The sequence below is a fragment of the Saccopteryx leptura genome, chromosome 9 (genome assembly GCF_036850995.1).
Source record: "Saccopteryx leptura isolate mSacLep1 chromosome 9, mSacLep1_pri_phased_curated, whole genome shotgun sequence".
NCBI classification, from domain to species: domain Eukaryota; kingdom Metazoa; phylum Chordata; class Mammalia; order Chiroptera; family Emballonuridae; genus Saccopteryx; species Saccopteryx leptura.
In genome coordinates, this window is record NC_089511.1 from 89,549,201 (window position 1) to 89,571,317 (window position 22,117).

The 22,117-nt window shown below is 45.0% G+C and overlaps 2 protein-coding genes across 4 annotated transcripts in view; one reads left to right on the top strand and one right to left on the bottom strand.

Annotated features, from left to right (window-relative positions):
• Positions 1-7,973, bottom strand: part of ANTXRL (ANTXR like) — a 37,708-nt gene extending 29,735 nt beyond the window's left edge. Inside the window, exon 1 of the mRNA XM_066350235.1 lies at positions 7,649-7,973. Within this exon, the coding sequence (XP_066206332.1) occupies positions 7,649-7,870 (222 nt within the window). The 5' untranslated portion in view covers positions 7,871-7,973. The remainder of the gene's footprint in view (positions 1-7,648) is intronic.
• ZNF488 (zinc finger protein 488) lies at positions 7,577-16,349 on the top strand. Of its 3 annotated transcripts, none has more exons than XM_066349372.1 (2): positions 7,577-7,693; positions 15,081-16,349. In XM_066349372.1, exon 2 carries the CDS (start codon positions 15,242-15,244, stop codon positions 16,214-16,216), a length of 975 nt encoding a protein of 324 aa, XP_066205469.1. In that variant the 5' UTR covers positions 7,577-7,693; positions 15,081-15,241; the 3' UTR covers positions 16,217-16,349. The 3 variants fall into 3 exon arrangements, with proteins under 3 accessions (XP_066205469.1, XP_066205468.1, XP_066205467.1); XM_066349371.1 differs by lacking the exon at positions 7,577-7,693 and adding an exon at positions 7,987-8,443; XM_066349370.1 differs by lacking the exon at positions 7,577-7,693 and adding an exon at positions 7,987-8,404.
• Positions 16,350-22,117: the final 5,768 nt, after the last annotated feature.

Sequence of the window (22,117 nt, forward strand, 5' to 3'; positions counted from 1 at the left end):
CTTAGATTGAATATGTAACCAAGATCATACTTAATAAGGTACTTATAACTTTTGATATTATTTTACAAATTTCCCATAATCAAATTCTAAATGAAGTCTTTTGACCTTTAATGAACTTCTGAATTTTTCAGAGATTCTGGAATACCCCACAAAATTTGTTCTGTTCTTATAAAGAGAGATATTCAAGAAATTAGATTTGATATGTTAAATTACACAGTAAGCATTGTTCAGTAAGAACTAATACTAAACCTTCTTTATGTAGGTTGTTCATATGTGTTACAGAATGTTTGTAAAATTTTTAGAGCTCTAATATGGCTTATGATGTTAAAGTCATAAATTTAATTATTGTAAAAAGTTATATGTTAAAATAAATTTTCTTGTAAATTACATTGTAATGTACTCTCATTAGATTTTTAACCTTGGCCACTTTGAAGTATTCTGACATTTAAAATTAGTTACTGTTTTGCTCTAATGCAGGGATCCCCAAACTTTTTACACAGGGGGCCAGTTCACTGTCCCTCAGACCACTGGAGGGCCAGACTATAGAAAAACTATGAACAAATCCCTATGCACACTGCACATATTTTATTTTAAAGTAAAAAAACAAAACGGGAACAAATACAATATTTAAAATAAAGAACAAGTAAATTTAAATCAACAAACTGACCAGTATTTCAATGGGAACTATGCTCCTCTCACTGACCACCAATGAAAGAGGTGCCCCTTCTGGAAGTGCGGTGGGGGCCGGATAAATGGCCTCAGGGGGCTGCATGCGGCCTGCCGGCCATAGTTTGCTCTAACGTTATTGCAAAAGTCCTTATTCTTCAAAAGGATACATGGATACGACTCCGACAAGTACACAATTTTGGTAGGTTTTAGGTCATACAACTGAACTGGGTGGCAATGATCTGAACTCTACCTGCTACTTAAAGATCAGACATTGGCTTAAAATGACTTACATGAGATCAGAATGAACTGATGAGAATAATTATAATTTTCATGACTCTATTTGAAACATTTCTGGTTCTTCTATGTCTTTTCACCAGACTTAAAGAATATTTTCTTCCTTTCTTTCTTTTTTTTTTTTTCCTGTATCCTTCTGAAGCTGGAAACGGGGAGAGACAGCCAGCCAGACTCCCGCATGCGCCCGACCGGATCCACCCGGCACGCCCACCAGGGGCTACGCTCTGCCCACCAGGGGGCGATGCCCTGCCCCCCCGCCCCCCCCCCCGCCCCCTGGGGCGTCGCTCTGCTGCGACCAGAGCCACTCCAGCGCCTGGGACAGAGGCCAAGGAGCCATCCCCAGCGCCCGGGCCATCTTTGCTCCAATGGAGCCTTGGCTGCGGGAGGGGAAGAGAGAGACAGAGAGGAAGGAGGAGGGGGTGGAGAAGCAAATGGGCGCCTCTCCTATATGCCCTGGCCGGGAATCGAACCCGGGTCCCCTGAACGCCAGGCCGACGCTCCACCGCTAAGCCAACTGGCCAGGGCCTTTTTCTTCCTTTCTTTAAATTTATCCATAATTTACAGCAATTCATTAGTGGTAACATTTGTAAAGAAAAATGAAATAGTCATCAGTTTCTCTCTCAGAGCCCTCTAATATTCAGAAATTCTTACTGACTTATTTTTCTGACAATATCAGTATTGGTACAAGTTCAATAAAAATTGTTTTTTCTTGTAGCATGATAAAATTGGGAAATTTTTGGTTTGTCCTTTTAGCCTAAAATAGCTTTTAAAAATCTCATCTGAGATTATTAATGACCAGTTTTAAGTTTTACCAAGGCAGACTTCATGGTGACACCATAGCTATCACCAAAGCTTTTACAGAGAGAGCATATTCAAGAATGTACTTGATATGACTATTCTTGCTGCACTTATATAAATAATCAGGCCAAGTTTAATGAGACTAGACTTATTTTACAAACAAGTTACTCTTACTGTGATCACTTTTGCTAGATATTGGGGTAACCATAGAGAGAAAATTATGTTGTTGTGGAAAACTCTACCACACCGTAGCAGATAGCAGATTCTAGTCTTGTCACTGTCCTGAGATTTTGTTATCCTTGTGTAAGATGGACTGAAGCCTAAATTCTAGTTTCTTCCAAGATCTGGTTACAACTCTCCAAACTAATGTCTCTAATTTTCTTCCACACTTCTGACTTGACATCACTATGAAAAAAACTCTTTTCCCACCCAAAGCCCTGCAAACGGAAGCTGATGACTTAATATAAACTTCAGAGACATTCTCTACATAGGCTCCTATACAGACATGTTTTAAAACAAGGTCACCCTTAGGCCAACGGGCCTCTAGATTGCTTAGCAACCTACATACACAAACCAAAAACGAACAGCAAAGCAGCGTTTCCCAGATATCTCAACTGTTTAAGGTACAACCTTGCATATAATTCTATGAATTCTTCCCACATCATGTCTGCTAAAACCTTGCTCCTGGGTCCTGTCATTGAGTGTTCCTAACAACTTTGATCAAATGCAGCCTGGTATTACTCCTCTTTGACTGGCCCACTGCAGCCATGCTCTGGACACACGCCTCACTGATGGCCCAGCGCTGTGAAATGGACGTGTTAGGACACTTTCTGGGATGCCGCAGCACTTCCTTGCAGTTGCAGAATCCAGCAGGAGTCTGCCCTGCCCGAGGAATGGCACATGTCAAGACTGACAGTGCTCAGGGTGATGTGGACAGTCTCTGTCCTGGAGCCTGACAAGGAGTCCAGGGGACCTGAGTTGCTCACCTATCTCCTCTGGCCTCCAGTCTTCCAGTCCATGCCCTTGATATGGAGCTACAAATGCAGCCAGCTGTGGTCAGAACAGCCTGGGCTGACGCCCAGCTCTTAAAAAGCCAAAGGGCAAGGTGTGGGCTTGGGAGGATGAGAGGGCGAGAAGTAAGGTTACCCTTACCAGGAATCCACTTCAATGTTTTCCAGCAAAATTCTTTGATTGAGAACATAAAACAGAGCTTCCCCTGGCTCACTTTTGTCATGCTATTATAAGGAAATAGAACTTATTTCCTCAAGCTTTTGGGAGGCCCCAAGGGGTTAAGACATTGCCTGTCACATAATAAGTGAAACTCATATCATTTCACATGTACCTCCTATGCCCAGGGTTCTTTCTCATTCATCTCAGGGTTGAGCTATGCCCGTTCTGGTCCTAAAATTAGAGACTGGGGTTGTGGGCAGGAACGCTGTAACAGAAAGGCATGTTGGAGGACTCCTTAGGGTCACTACCACTCTCTAAAGAGACCGATCCAAAGAGGCTTAAAGTTCCCCACCAACCGCTTATCCACAAACCCAATATCCAATGGGAATCATCACCCTTTGTCTGTAAGAATGATCAACCAGTCAAGACTTGTCCAGGTATGGATTCTTGCTGTATTGGCCAAGAGTTTGCTTAAAGGCTTTAATCACTGTAAAAAAAAAAAAAAAAAAAAAAAAAAAGAAGGCTGGATGGAGAGGATGCAGTGCATGTACACCGTGGTGTACTGTTCAGCATAAGAAATGATGACATGGGATCATTTACAACAGAATGGTGGGATCTTGATAACATTGTACGGAGTGAAGTGGGTGGGTCAGAAAAAACCGGGAACTGCAGGATTCCATACATTGGTGGGACATAAGGATGAGACTAAGAGACATGGACGGGAGTGTGATGGTTACAGGGGCAGGGGGAGGAGGGAGAGGGGGAGGGGGAGGGGCACAAAGAAGACTAGATAGAAGGTGACGGAGGACAATCTGACTTTGGGTGATGGGTATGCAACATAATTGAATGACAAGATAACCTGGACATGTTTTCTTTGAACATGTGTACCCTGATTTATTGATGTCACCCCATTAAAATTAATAAAAATTTATTTATAAAAAAAAAAAGACCTGTCCAGAGCATCTTAGATGTCCCTCTGTGGAGAGTGATGATGGCCTTCTCTTCTGGTGGGCAGGGTGGCTCCCAGCTCTGCTGACTTTGCTCAGAAGCTGGTAGGCTGGTCCTCTCTCCCTCCTCCCATCTTCCTCACTTTCCCCCCAATCATTAGTCTCTCGGGAGAACCGGTGGAGCCATCGCAGTACAACATGGGATGCAGGATTGAGGCAGCCCGGGAAGTCCTAATCCTGGGGCCACCACCAGTCTATGGGTTACATAACTCCACCTATAGGAGCCGGCCCCTTCCCAGACGATTGTATGTGGAAACACCCTCCGAGTCTAAATCTCAGGATTGCTTTGAGGGTGGCAGAGGCTCAGTGACAGGCCCTGGGAACTGTCCAGAGCTCCAACGATACTACTGGCTGTCACGTCACAGTCACCATTGAGTAATAAGATGTGTTCTCAACACAGCAGAGGGCTTGAAAATGGAACCGAGGCAATCTCTCTAAGCCGACAGCCCCACCCCTCACATTCCTGCTTGGAGGGCCAGAGGTGACCGGTGCACAGCCCAACATCCCAGGGACACGCCCCCACAGGCCACACTGTTCTCAAAGGGAACACAAACTGCACCATGGGTCGCCAGGAGGTTGAAGAAACAAACAAAACACTCAGCAGCAGCAAAGGAAAGAGCTTTCTAAGTAGTGACACTGTGATGAGCCCCTATGCTCTGGGCCCAGTAAAAATTGAAGTCATTTGGGAAAAACAAACATCCCACAGTGAGCTTCTTTCTAACAACTGCTGAGAGGAAGCCCTAGCAGTCACCTGTCCCTCTAGCAGTATAGGAACACGTAGGGGGGTCACGGATCTTGGCCAAGCTGATAGAGGACTGAGAGTCATTGAAAATCCTCTGGTTTGTCTTTATTTTCTTACAGAAAAAGCAAACCCCAAAAAAACAAAAACAAGAACAACAAAAACAGAAAACCAGCTCTGAGGGCTCTAAGCCTGGGGCATCCCTTCTGCTTTGGAATAAGAAGGCCACCGGGACCTTGTTGCTTTGTTTTGACGAGACTGACCCTGCCTCTCTACTCTCAGAGGCTGGAGTCCCCTTATAGCACTTCCTGCCAGCAGTGACCCTGGGGACAACAGTGCCCAAAGGGACTCCCTAAAACAGGCCACTCACACGTCCACCAGAAAGTAGAGGTCGAAGGCACCATCGCATGTTCGGTTCTGAATGTCTCTCTGGCGTCTGTGGTAACCAGCAGTCTGGTCGAAGCCTTTCCACGCTTGTCTGAGGTGGTGCTTCACATATCTCCAGCCCAGCATGCTGCGCCTGAAGCTCCCTGCACTCAACAGGTGGGGAGGCAACACCAGCAGCAAGAAGAGCATGGGGCCCAGCACCCTGGGGTCATCAATCCCCATTTCTGGGGCTGTCACCTCAAACCCACTGGATGCCGGGCCACTTCAGGTTACTCTAGGCCACAATCTTCACTGCCTCTGCCTGCCACGGGGCCATGACCCCTCTGCCCTTTCAGCAAGGCACCCTGTGAGCCTCTGCCTGGTATCTGCCCTTTAAGCAGAGGAGGCCAGAATCTAACTTTGGAGCGAGGGCCTCTACCACCAGCTCAGCCCTTTCCCCACATCATGGAGGCAGAATGCCCTGTTGTTAAGATGGACATGAAGGTTGGCATGGTGCCTTTGTGACCTGTATCTCTGCTCAGTGTCCAGTCTATTGGCAACCCACTAGGGAGTCAGGCATCTTTGGAGGGGCAGTGAGAGGAGGCCTTCCTTTGTCCTTTGTCCTTTATCCCAAACCCTCACAGACGGTCATCAGGGTTCTCGAGAAACAACTGCCTTTTATAACCTGAAAGAGGGCAGCTGACGTGACTTAGATGAAGACTTCACCGCAGGTGAGGTGGTCAAGGAATTGGGAGACCGGAGAGCTGTCATAGTCATTCATATAGACCCGGAGGTCACCCAGGGGTGAAGGATCCAGAAGGGAACGGTCATACAAAATGCCAGTCCTTTGTGCACTAGGGACCTTCCAGGTATCTACTGTTGCAAAAGAAGTGACCCCCATCCTAGTGACATAAATAAGAACCATGATACTATGCCCACAGGTTCTGTGGACCAGAAATTCAGAGAGGACTGAGGGGAGATGGCTTGTCTCTGGCCCGTGGAAACAGGGGCATAGAAACGGAGTGAAAAGTGCTGCAACAACTCAGACTGGGGCTGTAAAAAGCCTTCAGAAATACCTCAACCAGTTTATTTTGACTTATTTTCTTGTTTTAATGATCACTGAGAGTTGTGTTAACACCAAATTGTTGGACATTGCCTCATGTAGGGGATGATGAACAAAGGGGAGGAATTGCTAAAGTATTTAAACAAGGAGGCCAGTAGGTTGATGTGGCTCTCATGCTTGGTAACGTATGCAAGCAAACCAAAAACAAACAGCAAAACAGCCTTTTCTGAATACTTCAACCATTTAAGCTGAAGTAAGCTAAAATGAAAAGTGATGTATGCTAAAAACCAGTAGTGGATTCAAATAATTTAACAACCGTTTCTCTGCCCTAATGATCGTTTTAAGTATAAAAAAATGAAATACTAAAAAGTAGTTTATTATTTCATGCATTTAATACTTAAATAAGAATAATAAGAGATATACAAAACTAGATTATAAGTTTTAAAATATTAATAAAAATATATTAAATCATATCTGAAGAAAAACAAACTCTTATTTAAGGTATATCCAGTGACAGCTTGTCACCCCCTGGTTGTTTGGCACTTTTTCTCTTTACGTTAAATGATTGTTTAGTGAAGTAACAAACACGAGGGAATGAAAATATCATATTTCATCAAAGGTATAATGAGTTTTTATGAAATAAATTTTACAAGCATAGTTCCATCAAATTTTTTTCACCTATGGACGGAATGAACATTACTATGGCATTTAGAATACGCTGTTGAACAGATGAATGTTAAAAAAGAGTAAGCAGTGGAAGAATTCAGCCAGTTTGCACAGGTTTGGCAGAACTGATACCCATTTTTTTGTTGAGGTCGTTGAACTGATTGTTAAAATGGCACTTGTAATCAGAGTTCTCTCTAAGGTTAAAATGGCACGTGTAATCAATGTGGAAAACACAAATTTACATTTCTTACTGTTTTTTAATGTTCATCTGTGCAACAGTGTATTCTAAGCACCTATAATAATGTTCATTCTATCCATAAGTGAAAAAAATTGCAAGTGAGGACACCAATCAAGAAACAATATGGAAATATCTTACATAACTGTTTTATTGTTTCTTTTCAGGTATTATTTAATATTTTTTGTTAATATTTTAAACTCTTTCTTATAACATAATCTTGTTTTGTGTACCTATTTTATTGTTATTTAAGTATTAAATGGATGAAATAATAAACTACCTTTCAGTACATCATTTTTTTATACTTAAAACGGTCATTAGAGCAGAGAACCAGTTGTTAAACTAGTTGAATCCCACTACTTCTCCAATCTAATTAATATGCTCTGCATCCCCACTGGGCTCACATGATGTGATTCACACACTTGGACGCCACTGCAACCATTCCGGTTTTCTGAGACTCTACTCCCACCTTCTCTCACTCCTCCCTACCAGGCAAAACAAAGCTCAGAGTGCTGTAAACACTGGCACGAGTGTCACACCGTCAGAAGCCCTCCCTCCCCCTGCCAGTCTTAACTTGTCCCACCCTCGTTAGGTAGTTAACTTCTCAGCACCTTTGCTTTCTATGAGGTCGCCGAACTCACCGTTATTGGACATGATGCTTTCATCTCGCAACTGAGGAGTCCTGGGTGAGGCCAAGGGCAGAGGGAAAGCTCCAGGGGACCTGGGAGGTTCTGGGGCACCACAGAGGCGCGGCTGGAGCCGCTGCTCTGCGGAGCCGGAAGGAAAGTAAGCAGCACCGATCGGGTCTTTGGGCAAAACCAGAGGATCCGCATGCACAGAACGCGGACCGCCTGGGCTGACATCCTTGGCTGTCGCCTGGGTCCCACACCGACCCAAGAAAGAAGTCGCAACTCACAGGGCGAGTGAATAGTGTTAAGTTCCGGCGCCACCCCCACGGGCAGCGGGGGCAGGACTCACCGTGGGGGCGACTGGAGCCAGGATGCGTCCTCAGTCCCACAGCTGCCGGGCACCAGGCAAAGGCCGAGGCAGCGGGGACGGCGGGCCGGGACCGCGGAGCCGAACCTCTGGAAGGGCCAGGTCCCGCCACTAGCCGGGGTGCAGGCGCGCTCAGAGTGCGGAGCTCGGGCCAGCAATCCCAGGAAGCCAGTTCAGTTTCCGCCCTCTCGGCGCGTTCACAGCCCGGCACGATCCTTGGAGAAAGCCGGGGTGGGCCCTCGGGTGGGCGTGGCCCGGGTCTTCCTCCGCGTGGCAGGAGTAGCGGGAAGGAGGGTCCCCCCACGCTCACGGCTCCCATGCCAGGTGCTACCTGGGTGGCTCGGCGCTCCGCCCGGAGGTGGCGGGACTGCAGCGCGTGCCCAGCGCCGCGGACAGCCAAGGTGATACGCACTATCTTGCCCCTAGGGATCGAGCCGCGAGTGAGTGTGGGGGTCGGGGTTTCTCCCAATTTCCACTGGCCTTTCCCAGGGTGTTTTAGTCCTGCCTTTGGCTGCCGGGTTCCTCCTTTCCCTCTGCCATCTGTTTTCTCCATCTCTCTTCTTTTTTCCCCATTGCCACCCTACCCTGTATCCCTGCCCTCTGCAGCTGTCTCCTGTTCTTTGTCTCTTTGTCTTTTCCTGTTTTTCTCTCTCATCTCTCTCACTTTCTCTGGTCTACCTCTTCTTTGCTACCCATGGCCCATATGCCCGGGCGCTTTCTCTCCCCCCTCCCCCGGCCCCGCCCCTCTCCCTTTCCCACAACAAGTCTGCCTTGGATTCTTTTCCTCCTAGGTTAACTTTTTGTTCTGCAATTCTTTTCGTCTCTTCATCCAGCCAGCCAGGTCATGCACTCACTCATCCTGAAGTGCTCCCTTGTTCGTAGCCAGGGTTGTGCTGCACTTTATGCTAATGAAGGTGCACTGTGCCAGATCCTTTCTCTGATTCTCTGCAGAGATCTGGGCATGTAACTTGTTCAGTGCCTATTGTGGGGAAAAGACTCAAACGATCAAGTTACAAATCTCTGAGTTTTCAGGGTGAACTGAAAAAGAAACACTTGGCTTTAGAGACAAGGCAGTGATTTAATTCTTTTCTTGATATTTGCCTTTAGTAATAGGCACAGACGGCACCTAATGAAGCTAAACCTTGCAAGGAGATTTATGGGATGTTGTGGCCCATGCCATCCACCCCCACTGTGTGGGGCAAGTGCAAGGCCAGGAAGGGGGGACAGACAGGTTGGATTCAGAGCTCAGTTGTGAGGAGATAAATAGGGAGGTCAAGGCTTTGCATATAAAACATTTTAGTGAGACTTAAAATAAGAAATTCACTGTATATTTTCTAAATATACTGCTCACAAAAATTAGAGAATATCTTATCGTTTCTTATTCATTTTGAAATCTCCCCTAATTTTTGTGAGCAGTGTATATACTTGCCAATGCAGCTGGTGTGTAGAAATTAACTTACATAATTAATGTTGAATAAGACATTTTATAACAATTATTTTGACATTTAAAATTAATGTTTTGTGTAGGACCCTGGTAGAAATTCTTCATCTAAAATCAAAGATTGTCTTAGACACATTCTAAATGAATAAAACTAGATAAACAAATCTGAGTCATTTTAAGGAATAAAATAGAATTTGTTAAAATTTAATTTTGTCAGAGAGACATAACTTCATTGTTTAATGATATTTTTAGGAAATATATAGCTATATGTTCAAATACACATATAATTAAGTTACACACACACTAAGTTGTAAAAAGAAAACTTGTTTGTTTGTAAAGCTATTAATTACCACCTACATTTGAAGCTTTGGGTTCTTATAAATAATTTAACCTTCAGTTTTAGTTTATTATGATTTTTAATAACTCAGTTTATTTAACTGTTTAATAAATATAGAAAAGGATATTTGTCAGTAGATAAATCACACAGAAGTGAACAGAAATAAAATATGATGGAAGAAGGTTGCGGTGTGATTATTGAAAGAATCTTTCATTTTATTATAGATCAAAGAATGTTGGACAGACTCATAAGTGTATACATGGAGCATTGATTTGGGAGACTATTTTCTTGAGTGAGCAGTCAAATTGTCTTTTAAGTTGTTTTAACCACTGACTTCTGATGTATGAGATTTCTGGGATGAGGTGGGGTGAAATGGATGCTTTTCAAATTATGTGGAATTATCATGTGTGCTTTGTTTAGATTTATTTTTCATATCCCCAGGAAGTGACCACTTCCCTTTAAAACAGATAACTACACTTTTTTATTTTGAAATATAATGCTTTGTTTTCTTTAAGTAGGCTGTTACTATCTTTTCTAGTAGATGACACTGTTGTTAGTATTGCTGCCTGGGAAATCTGATGGACATTTCCCCTGACAGCAGCCACTGGAATTAGTCTACATGGCCAAGTTAGGTCTCCAGCTGACCTCATTATGGGCCTGATGGCTGACTACATCCTGGGAATCCTGCATTTGGTTTCCTTGAATGCAGCAGGCATTGATGCTAGAGGGGTGTAGGCATAGCTGGACATGGAGCCTGTGGGAGCTGGCCTGGAAACCCTCTTATCCCCAGCTCCATGGCACCACCGGCTAGCCTCCCGGGAAGGCTAGGTAACTCTTTGATTTTTAATTTTCTCAGAGTTCCAGGGTTAAGAATATGCCTAGAAAACATGTATGTTTCTCTTTGCAGGAAAACCCAGGATCTCACAATCCATAGGTAGAAGAGGCTGATAGATGATTATCTTCTGAAACCTTCCATAAGGGTCTGAGAAGCGTCTTCAGGGTTTAGTGAACCAAAGGGTTGAAGCACAGGAAATATTTTCTGCCTTCATTTGTTTTAGCTGAAAAGGAAGGCAGACATAGGATGACTCTGGCTGGTGGTGTCACTAAATAAGGTCTAATTTCTGAGCCGCAGCTTGAAACTGCTGGAGGCTAGCTAGCTGACTCAGGGTAGGGATAGCTCAAGAAAATTAGGCCACCCAGTTGTTTGCTAACAGATCTTTCTCCTGTAAGTGGAGGGAACAGGAAGAAAGTGTACTCATTAAACACTATTGTGCACTAGACCCTGGGTGCACAAGAGTAGAGGGCAGGCAGCCATGATTTTGACTCTTACTCTTTGCATTAGTGTGTTAACAAATCGATAAACTGTGACCGCCTCATGTTTATTGAGCTAGGCTCTTTAGTACTTAAGATATAGTAATTCATCTAATCTTTACAACCAGGTAATGAAGTGGGAAGCAAGGTAATCCTTTTTTAGCAATGAGAAAACAGAGGCAGAGAGAAGATCAGCACCTTGCTAGGGTCACGTGTTTAGTAAGAGCAGAGTCAGGTTTGATCTAGGCATCTGACCCAAGAGCCTTTGCTTAATGATTACATGCAATTTTGCAGTTATGACATGGAAAAGGAAGTAATATGGGAGAATGTGGTCAGGGTTCTGCAGAGGAATGAATGATTAGAGTCTACATTCACTGTCTTGGGAATGGTAATACACAAAGAAACGTGTTTTTTTAACACCACTGGATGGGTGAGGCTTCATTTCTCAGAGTGTAGCATTTCCTGTGTTGGTCAGTAGAACCCTGGTTGGTGGCCCAGAAGAGTTGAGAACCTGAGGGAGAAGCATTCCCATGGTAGGGAAGGCTGGGTGTGATTGGACATCCTGTTGTCTTGGCAACTCAGGTTTAGGTGGCTTCAAAGGTCATCACTTAGTAATTCCCATAATCTAAGGGCTCAGCACTTGGAGAGTTTGAGATTGAAATCAGGTTCTTTTAATAGAAAGAAGATGGGTGGTACTGAAAGATGTCTACATGGCTCAGAGGGTGTGTTACTGAGTTCAGATTGAAAGATCCGAAGAGAACAAGAAAAATCCCTTCTTAGGACACACATTATAGAGAGTGATGAGGACCAGTAAATAGTGCCAGGGGGTGACATTCCAGGGTAAATTGGGCTGTTGAAGAGAGCAGAGGATAACAAAGTGTTCATTAATACTGATTGGGAACAAGAGATGCATAGACCCATTGGCTACCAGGGCAGCTGGTGTCTGTGGGAGGAGAGATGGGAAGAAATAGCTTCACTTTGCCCAGGGACAGAGAACCATCCCCCAGTTTTAAAGGATATCAGTAGGTCCAGGAAGGAAAGGAGGAGTGAGACAGTGCATGTGGTCTGTGCATGAGGTCTCCTGTACCAGAACTCACTGGCCAGGCATGGAGTGACCCCAAGGATGACATCGCATATCAGCAGAGGTCGTTTGGGAGGTGTTGGGGTAAATGAAAGAGGTGCATGTAGCCTGAAGCTGGATGAAACTTCAAAGTTGAATGATGACCCAGGAAAAAAGCCTGGGGATGTATGAATAAGAAGAGATGTGTATTCAAAGTAGGCAGGGGCCCACGGGCAACCAGCCATGTCACACATCCTTTTCCATTTTGAGAAGTTAGATTTGGTGATTGATACAGACTGAGTGGACTGAGGTTAGATTGATTTTGTAGAACATTCTTTGCACTTGCCCGAATGACTGAGGCAGGAGGTAGGTGCCCCTCAGGTAGGTGGGAGTCAGGCCAAAATTCTGAGTCAGCATATTTATTCACTCCTTTTCTTCTTCCTCCTTTTCCTGCTTCTGCTCCTTCTCATTATTATTATTTTTATATCATCTCCTTTTCTTCTTCTCCTTCTCATTATCATTATTAAGATTTGTCTTGTAGCCTTGATGGAGGGTGAAGTTGGATGGATATCTAACAGTAGGCAGAATTCAGATCCACAGTGGTCCCCCAAAGCTGTACTGCAGCATGGAGTTTAGCAACATGTTATTTGGTAGATTGAAGACACATACACTTTGGTTGAAACACACAACTTTCCTCATATGATGGTTGTGAAAATTCCATGAGGTGAGGTGATTAAGTCTCTGGAATGTAGACACTTATGCAGTCCATAAACAATGACTTTTATTCTTATACCATGAAAGATCCTAGTAGCAAATGGTCCATCCTACAGGAAGGCCACATGTCCGGAAGTTCAGTGCTGAGAAGTGGGTTATCACGTCTGTGGCTCAAGGCACTCTGGCAGCAGGATCCACATGGCAGTGGCTGGCTAAGGTTGCCTGAGCTATGAAAGTAGCCCAGTTGGGCTGTCTACAGAAGGTGTCGTGGTGCAGCAGAACCAGGGGGACAGCAAGAAGGCTCCTACCCAGGGTTGGGAAAGACATCATTATAGTTCTAAACTGTCATTATCTAGGGAACTATCAGAGAAAGAGAAAGAGAGAGAGAGAGATGGAGAGATGAGTATGCAAGTTTGTGTATGTGTATGAGTATAAGTGTATGTATATGTGTGAACATATGAGTGAGTGTATGTGCATGTGTGCGGGTAGGAATACACCGTGTGTGTGTTTCTTTGTAGAGCTCATGGAAGCCCAGTAATAGGGCTTCAAGCCAAGCAGCCACTCTGAGAAATGGAGAGAATTGGCTCCACTCCAGTTAGAGCCATGCACCGGTAGATCCGGAAAGGACTGTGAAGTAATTTAGCCCAGCCTTGGTTTATAGATAGGAAATTGAGGCTGAGAGAGCTGGGATGGTCCGTTGAGGTGTACTCACTGGCTTGGCCTGGCTGCCTCTGTCTCTTCAAGAAACCTTGGCTGGCACTAATTTGTGATGTCAGGGCATCCATTTTGAGGAATTAAGTTGTAAAGGATGTTGAGAAAGGCTCAGACTCCCCTGGAAGCAGTTTGGACTTGGCACTCACTACCAGGGGCACTATGAGTATATGTGGGTAATACAACCAAAGCAGGCTTCGATGACAGGCTGTTGGGTTTCAACCCTGGCTGTACCTCCTACTGGCAGGGAACATGGGGCAGGATGAGCAACTTAGCAAAACTCATGCCTTCCTGTCTGTGAGAAAGGGTGAAGATGGTAGAAGGTGATATGTGTGACACACCTATCACAGACTCCAGCCATTGAGATCAGAGAGGGAGGGCACGGTGCCTGGGCTTCCTGCTCCATGTGGGGCAGGAGGCAGGGCATGAGTAAGAAGCGGACATCAGCCGACGTGGTATTTATGTGTAACAAGCCTGAGAAAGCACCTGTAGAGAAGCTCACCTGTCTACTCCTCAAGGCCCTCCTGGGCCTGGGGATAACTCTTTTCTACTGATGAGAGGATGGAGCACTGCCTTGAGTGTGGCCCAGCAGTACTGCTGACCAGCTGAGGTGGGGCACTTAAAGGTAGCTTTCCCAATTCCTAGAACTTGCTGACAGGACTGATTAGGGAAAGGCAGGGATAAATATCTCCCTAGCAGGGCTGATGGCACCCTTTCCTCCCGGTGTCCCTTCACATATGGCCAGTAGGTATCTCCCTTTAAAGCCTTGGGAGCAAAATGGAAGCAGGACCACCTGAGTATGCCCAGAAGATGGGCACAGAAGACAAGTTTATAGTTGCCAAGTGAGCAGAAAAAAAGCAAGGAAATTAATGTGTGAGAACTGAGTGTTAGCATTTCCAGAGAGTAGAAACAGGAAAGACCGCATTGCTCTAAGGCAGTGGTTCTCAACCTGTGGGTCGCGACCCACAGCTTGAGAACCGCTGCTCTAAAGGTAGGACCAAATAGAGAGGTGATTACCCGCTCCCCTCTCCCCAGGCACAGCCCCAGACCCACCCTGTCTTGCCTGGGTATTTATTGCTTCACCATTATCTCTTTGGACATCTATACTTGCAGGAGCTCCTGTTCCAAAGTGCTTAAAGTTCTTGGCACTGCTGATGATTTGGCTGAGGTGGAGTGAGGGATTGGCATGCTGTGTAGCAGGAATGCACACTGCCCTAGATCAGCGTGCGAACGTGTTAAAGCTGCCCACAAAGTCAGAACTGGCTGGTGGATGTCTTATGTGCTCTGCTAACACAGCTGCTACTGCCGGGCCCTGGCAGGTATGGAGACAATGCTTGCACTGCTCTGTGCAGTCCTTCCTAATGGAGTCCTGGAGGTGAAAGCCAATGGCACAGAGTTCTGGGACAGGCTGAGTTGCAGCGTCTGTCATAGTCAGGGTTCTTTGGATGCAAACAAGGAGTGAACAGTGCCTTCTAAACTGCCTTCTGCTTCCTCTCTCTGCAGAGTCCTGTGGTCCAAGTGTGGCTGGCCCAATCATCGGGGGGAGGGGGCTGTCCAGTGTCACGACTCTTCCTTGGGCGGAGCCGTCCAGAATGCCAAAGCCCTGAAGACAGCAGCTGTTGGAGGCCCACCTTGCTCAGCTGCCCCCAGCCCTGCTAGTCAACATGGCTACTGGGAAGGGGGTTCCACGGAGTCCTTCAGCTGAAAACAGCGGGTGGCTCAGTGAACCCAAGCAAAGCTGGGGTGGCAAACCTGTCCTGCTGGAGAAAACAAACTATCTGGACTCTGAGGCTGCTGCTGGTGGGAGTGGCCAGGAGGAGGCCTGTGCAAAACTGGCACTGTCCACACCCCCAGGCAAGCTTAGACTGGGAAAGCCACTGGCCCAGAAGGTGTGCTGGGGACAGGGGCACAGTGCCTTCATAGAGGTGCCTCAGCTCAAGAAAACATGGCAGGGCAGGCAGGCTCAGGGGAAGGAGCACCATGACCTTACAGGCCAGCCTGGCTCCCAGAAGCTGACCCAGGACATCCCCAGGGAACCGGTTGACAGCGCAGTCTTCTCTGCATGGTCCAGCAGAGCCCGAAGGGAGCAGAGAAGTGCCTTCAGCAAACCAGCCAGGTGTCCATCAGGGAAACCTGGGTCAGCCTCTGTCTTCCAGGCAGGCAGAACTGCAGATGCCCTGGGGGAGCTGGTGGGACTCATCAAAGTGGTAGACATCCCTTGTTGGGGTTGCCTTTCCAATGCCAGGCTTCCAGTGGATGATTTCTGGAACCTGTCAATGCTGCCACAAACTGCCCCTCTCTGCAGTGCTGTCTTGGGTGCCCCAAAGTTGTGGCTAAGGCATGCCATGGCTCAGATACCCACACCCTTGTCATCTTCCTCTACGGCCTCTTGGGCCTTCCTGCCACCCACATCCACGTCCCTGGGTCTGCCCACCCAGAACTGGTGCGCAAAGTGCAACCTCTCCTTTCGCCTGACGTCTGATCTGGTTTTTCATATGCGGTCCCGCCACAAAAAGGAACACGCAAAGCCTGACCTATATTCTAACCCACTGAGAGAGGAGGCACTCGCATGCCCCATTTGCCATGAGTACTTCCGCGAGCGCCACCATCTCTCCCGACACATGACTTCTCACAGTTAACAGGTGGCTATGACACTCCTGAGTGCAGTGTCTGAGGTCTGGATGGGAGGCAGGAATGGCTCACTGGAGCTCCCATTATGAAGGCTGTTTGTAGTTGTCTGTAGGGCTTTCTGCATGGGAATGTATGGATGAAGAGTTTGGTCATAATTAAAAAAACAAAAACAAAAAAAATCAGTCCCTGGCTGTGATGTATCTTCAAGTAAATAAAACCGTGAAATAAAATGATGCACTTTGCATACTCAGGGTCCTGAGACCACTAGGCACAAGGTGTTACGAGAGTGGAGACCCTGCTCTTGTCACTGTTCGTTTGGATCCATACGGCGCCAAGTTTGGCACGGAAATGGGGCATTGGAGGCAGACAAAACTGGAGTTGAGACGTGGCTCCTTTTTATACTAGGCCTGACCTTGAACAAGTGGCGTTAACTGTCTGGATCTCAGTTTCTTATCGCGAAATGGAGGTAATGACACCTGTCTAGGGGACGTGTTGTCAGGGAGATGTGAAGACTGGCCAACATGCACGTGGGACAGTGTGGTCATGGTGTAAGTGATATTTAGTATCATCATCTAGAGTAGTTGGCTGTTGTTACACAACAAACTCTGGGTGGCAAAGACCCGGAGTGCCTGTGTCTCCCTAGTGGGCCTGTGGGCTAGAAGGGGAGGAGGACTCCTTGCAGCTCCACTGTCACAGCAGAGCTTGGAGGACCCTGCTCTCCCTGAGGGAGACTAGCAGTAGTCTGCAGGCCAGGCCCTTTGGGAGCTGTGTGGGGGCAGAATCTACCCTCAGAGAGACCATGCCCACATCAGGCTGAAGCGTCAAGGAGCCTCCCTCCCCTGCTGTCCCATATAGGGCAGAAAAAGGCACCTCACAAGGTTTGAACCTTAAGGCTCCACAGCACACTGACACATGATTGTTCCATCTGCATGATGTATCTAGAAGGTAAGACTTTAATTCCCCTCTACAGAAGAAACTAGACTCTGAGAGGTTAATGACTTTCCTAAGACCATGGGGACAAGAACAAGACCACAGTACCCCATCCTTCTTAGCTTACCACACACCTCCTCCCGGGCTCACATATGGAAACGAATAATTAACAGGGAGGGGGTTGTGGGGGAGGGGAGTAAAGAGGGACAAATATACTGTGACAGAAAATGATTTGACTTTGGGTGGTGGGTACACAACACAATCAACAATTCAAATGCTACAGAAATGCTTACCTGAAACCTATGTACTCTTATTGATCAGTGTCACCCCACTCATTACATTTAATTTTTTAAACAAAATTTTAAAAATAACAAAATTAAAAAAAAACAAAAACAAACTAGAACCAGGGATTGGCTTCAACTTGCACTCTGCCCTACTACACACACACATTTCTTACTCCCTTTCTCATTAGTGCTTCTCATGGTCTTGCGTACTGTTATTTTACTGGTTTGTCTTGTTTACTCTGCCTCCCATCAATAAGATGTAAGCTCCACACGGGACTTCTGCTGTTTTGTGCACTGCTGCATCCCCAGCCGCTAGAACAATGCAGGCACATACAGGTGTCCAACCAGCGTTTGTTGAAGGAATGAATGGAATGCCTCTTTCCAGCTTTGCTGCTGACAAACCTTCCACCAACTTCTCAAAAGAGCTCTGACATTTGTCCTATGGTGTGCATAGCCTTCCTCCTCTGAAGTATTGGATTGGTCCATACTTTCTGCAAAGTCACTTTGAAAGGCATACATGCATTATGCTAAGACAAAATAGAAATTTAGAACAGAGAGAGACTGCAGACTTCAGTCCATTTCCTCATTTTCCGGCAGTAAGCACTGATGTCCACTGATGAACTAACCGGCAAAGTGAGGTAGGCAAGTGGGGTGAGGGCCAGGCTATGGCTCCTGAGATATTCACGAGATCTAGGTCTGCGCGTCTTCCTGGCCTGCCACTCATGTGAGGAACAATCGCTGTGGCCTCAAATGGAACTACAGTATCATGAGCAGCAACCACAACAATCACAGGCAAGAGAGATATTTTGAAAAAACAACAACAACAACAAAAAAAACAAACCAAAATTAAATTGATTAAAGTTATGAAGAATCACTAACAAACCATCTTTGTTCAACTCAGTTTTTAAAATGAAATTCAGTTTAGTCAAAGTTGCCTTTGAAGATGGAGTTTATTGTGTCTAAGACCTATGTAAATGCAAGCTGCTTTTTTACAGACATGTGAATGGACACACTGAAAATGGCTCACAGAGGTGATGGTGTACAGCGTATGGAGGTGGCAGTTACTACTTGTCACCAGGCTGGGCTCCTGAAATCCCCTTGGCAGTTGAATCTTATTCCATTCATTCTTCTCTCCTGCCCTCCTGTATCCACTGGACAGTAGTCACTTTTACTCACGACTTTTCCCAACCACTCTCTGTCACCTTCCACACCTTTTACGGGTTGGCCGGTGATGTTGCAACAAAACATCACATCAGTAGGTATGAAATTTTTTTCTACAATTCTTGGGTAAAAACTGCCACATTTTTAAAATTCTTTATTCCAATTTAATCTTCTCTGCAGCCCAATCCATTGGCTTTGAAAAGATAGGTAATCTGTCTTTTGGAAATTCCTTTCCTGCTTCTCATGTTCAGAGAAAGTTCCCCAGCACCTCACTCCTAAGAAGGTGGCCTCTTTTGACGTCATGCCAGCTCCCCATGTTGCCTCGGTGCCTTTGCCACTATTTTCCGATGAGCTCTATCTTCTCTCCTTCACCTTCCCCCGTGACCTGGGTCTTGCTGATTTTTTTGGCAATGCCATCATTGGGCAGGTAACACAGAAACCACCAAGTCAACAAATGGAAAGGCTTGGCTCACTTCTTAGACAAGGGGAAGGAAATACCTACAGTGGCAGGGAAAATGGCTAATTATATATTCTAATAAATTATCTCCCAGCAGCCATTCAATGAAGATTTGTCAAAGTCCTCAAGATGTGCTAATGAGGTTAAAATAAGACTTTAAAAAAATTTTTCAGGTCCATTTTATTCCTCAATTTTAATTAACCTCTGTTTTGCCTTCTATCTGGAAGAGAAGTAAAACCTTGATAAGACTGAGATCCTGGATTTCAACTTCTGGTCAATTTCTAAATGTTAGGCCATGAATCCTACTCAAATGACTATATCATTATTTAATGAAAGTGAGTGAACCCCACTCAATTTGGTGGGAGAGGAGAGAAGAGAGATGAAAGGCAGTCCTGAGAAGCAGGAGCTCCTATGTTCTGGGCCAGAATCAGGACTGCATGTGAAATTAGAGGTCAACTAATTCTGTTTTTTTTTAAACACTGATGGACAAAGTGGACACACGGACTTGCTGGACCACATCAGTGGTGGTGGTGATGAGCAGAGACAGGAACCACCAGCTGGAGACCCCTAACTCTATAGACAGAGTCTCAGTCTTTGCCCAGGCCAGGTGCTGAGCTGGCACTGCCATCCTCATGCATGCTGCCCTGTTTCTTGGGGCACAGGAAGAGAACCTCTTTAGGACGAAAGGTAGCAGGAGCTGTTCCAAGGTGAACCATGCATCCTTCCTAATTTTGAGAGTCTTGAACCCCCTGGAGGCAGCAGGCTTCCCCTGTAGTGTGCTAATGTTGTAAAGTACTGTACCCCAGATTCTGAAAAGTACCATACCTCACTTCAGCTGGTTTACGTAGAGACACCAAGTCCAGATGAATTTTGAAAGGTTTTATTAAAGGAGAAGATTTATTAAATATGCCAGCCGCATATGGCTGACGCGGGGCATAGCAGACCCAAATCATGCACGCCAAGTATATTTCAGAGGCTGGTTATATTATATACCCTTTGACCACATACAGGTTGTGGGGGCATGATACCATGACATGATCATTAACAAGATTATAACATTTGTCTAGGAGATTTATAAAAAATGTTAAAACTTTCAAGGTAATAAAATCAAAGACATTCATAAACCTTTCAGTATCTATCTCTCTCCTCCTTTGCATGAGGTACACGTTAATCTCAGGATTCCAGGAAGGGAGGGAGAGCTAAAATCAGTGTAGGGTGTTATGTTTATTTTGTCTCTTATTGAAAGGGAGTTCTTCAGATAACCTTAATCTTTTCAGAGAACTTAAAACCAAATGACCCTAGTTGTCCTTGTATATTCTTTTCCCTCCATTTTCCAAAGAAAGGACAAGACAGAAAGCCTGACTTTTCCTCTTTAAAATGGCATTGCCAGATCTTCGCTATTGTGAACAATGCTGCTATAAACATGGGGGTGCATTTCTCCTTCTGGAACCATTCTATGGTGTTCTTGGGGGTATATTGCTAAAAGTGGGATAGCTGGGTCAAAAGGCAGTTCAATTTTCAATTTTTTGGGGAATCTCCATACTGTTTTCCACAGTGGCTGCACCGGTCTGCATTCCCACCAGCAGTGAAGGAAGGTTCCCTTTTCTCCACATCTTCGCCAGCACTTATTCTGTGTTGTTTTGTTGATGAGCGGCATTCTGACTGGTGTGAGGTGATATCTCATTGTGGTTTTAATTTGCATTTCTATCAATATAATGATTAGTGATGTTGAGCATTTTTTCATATGCCTATTGGCCATCTGTATGTCCTCTTTGGAGAATTGTCTATTCATTTCTTTTGCCCATTTTTGATTGGATTGTTTGTCTTTCTGGTGTTGAGATTTACAAGTTCTTTATAAATTTTGGTTATTAACCCCTTATCAGATGTACTGTCAAATATGCTCTCCCATTGTGTAGTTTGTCTTTTTATTCTGTTCTTATTGTCTTTGGCTGTGCAAAACTTTTTAGTTTGATATAGTCCCATTTGTTTATCCTGTCTTTTATTTCCCTTCCCCGTGGAGATAAATCAGCAAATATATCACTGTGAGAGATGTCGGAGAGCTTACTGTCTATGTTTTCTTCTAAGATGCTTATGTTTTTATGGCTTACATTTAAGTCTTTTATCCATTTTGAGTTTATTTTTGTGAATGGTGTAAGTTGGTGGTCTAGTTTCATTTTTTTGCAGGTTGCTGTCCAATTTTCCCAACACCATTTGTTGAAGAGGCTGTCTTTACTCCAGTGTATGCCCTTATCTCCTTTGTCAAATATCAGTTGTCCATAGAGCTGTGGGTTTATTTCTGTGTTCTCTGTTCTGTTCCATTGATCTATGTGCCTGCTCTTATGCCAGCACCAAGTTGTTTTGAGTACAATGGCCTTGTAGTATAGCTTGATATCAGGAAGTGTGATACCTCCCCCTTTATTCTTTTTTTCTTTCTTTTTTTTTTTTATTAATTTTACTAGGGTGACATCAATAAATCGGGGTACATATGTTCAAAGAAAACATGTCCAGGTTATCTTGTCAATCAATTATGTTGCATACCCATCACCCAAAGTCAGATTGTCCTCTGTCACCTTCTACCTAGTTTTCTTTGTGCCCCTCCCCCCACCCTTTCCCTTTCCCCTACCCACCGTAACCACCACACTCTTATCAATGTCTCTTAGTCTCGCTTTTATATCCCACCTACGTATGGAATAATGCAGTTCCTGGTTTTTTCTGATTTACTTATTTCACTTCGTATAATGTTATTGAGATCCCACCATTTTGCTGTAAATGATTCGATGTCATCATTTCTTAGAGCTGAGTAGTATTCCATAGTGTATATGTGCCATATCTTCTTTATCCAGTCATCTATTGACGGGCTTTTTTGGTTGTTTTCAAGTCCTGGCCACTGTGAACAATGCTGCAATGAACATGGGGCTGCATGTGTCTTTACGTATCAATGTTTCTGAGTTTTTGGGGTATATACCCAGTAGAGGGATTGCTGGGTCATAAGGTAGTTCTATTTTCAGTTTTTTGAGGAACCACCATACTTTCTTCCATAATGGTTGGATTACTTTACATTTCCACCAACAATAAAT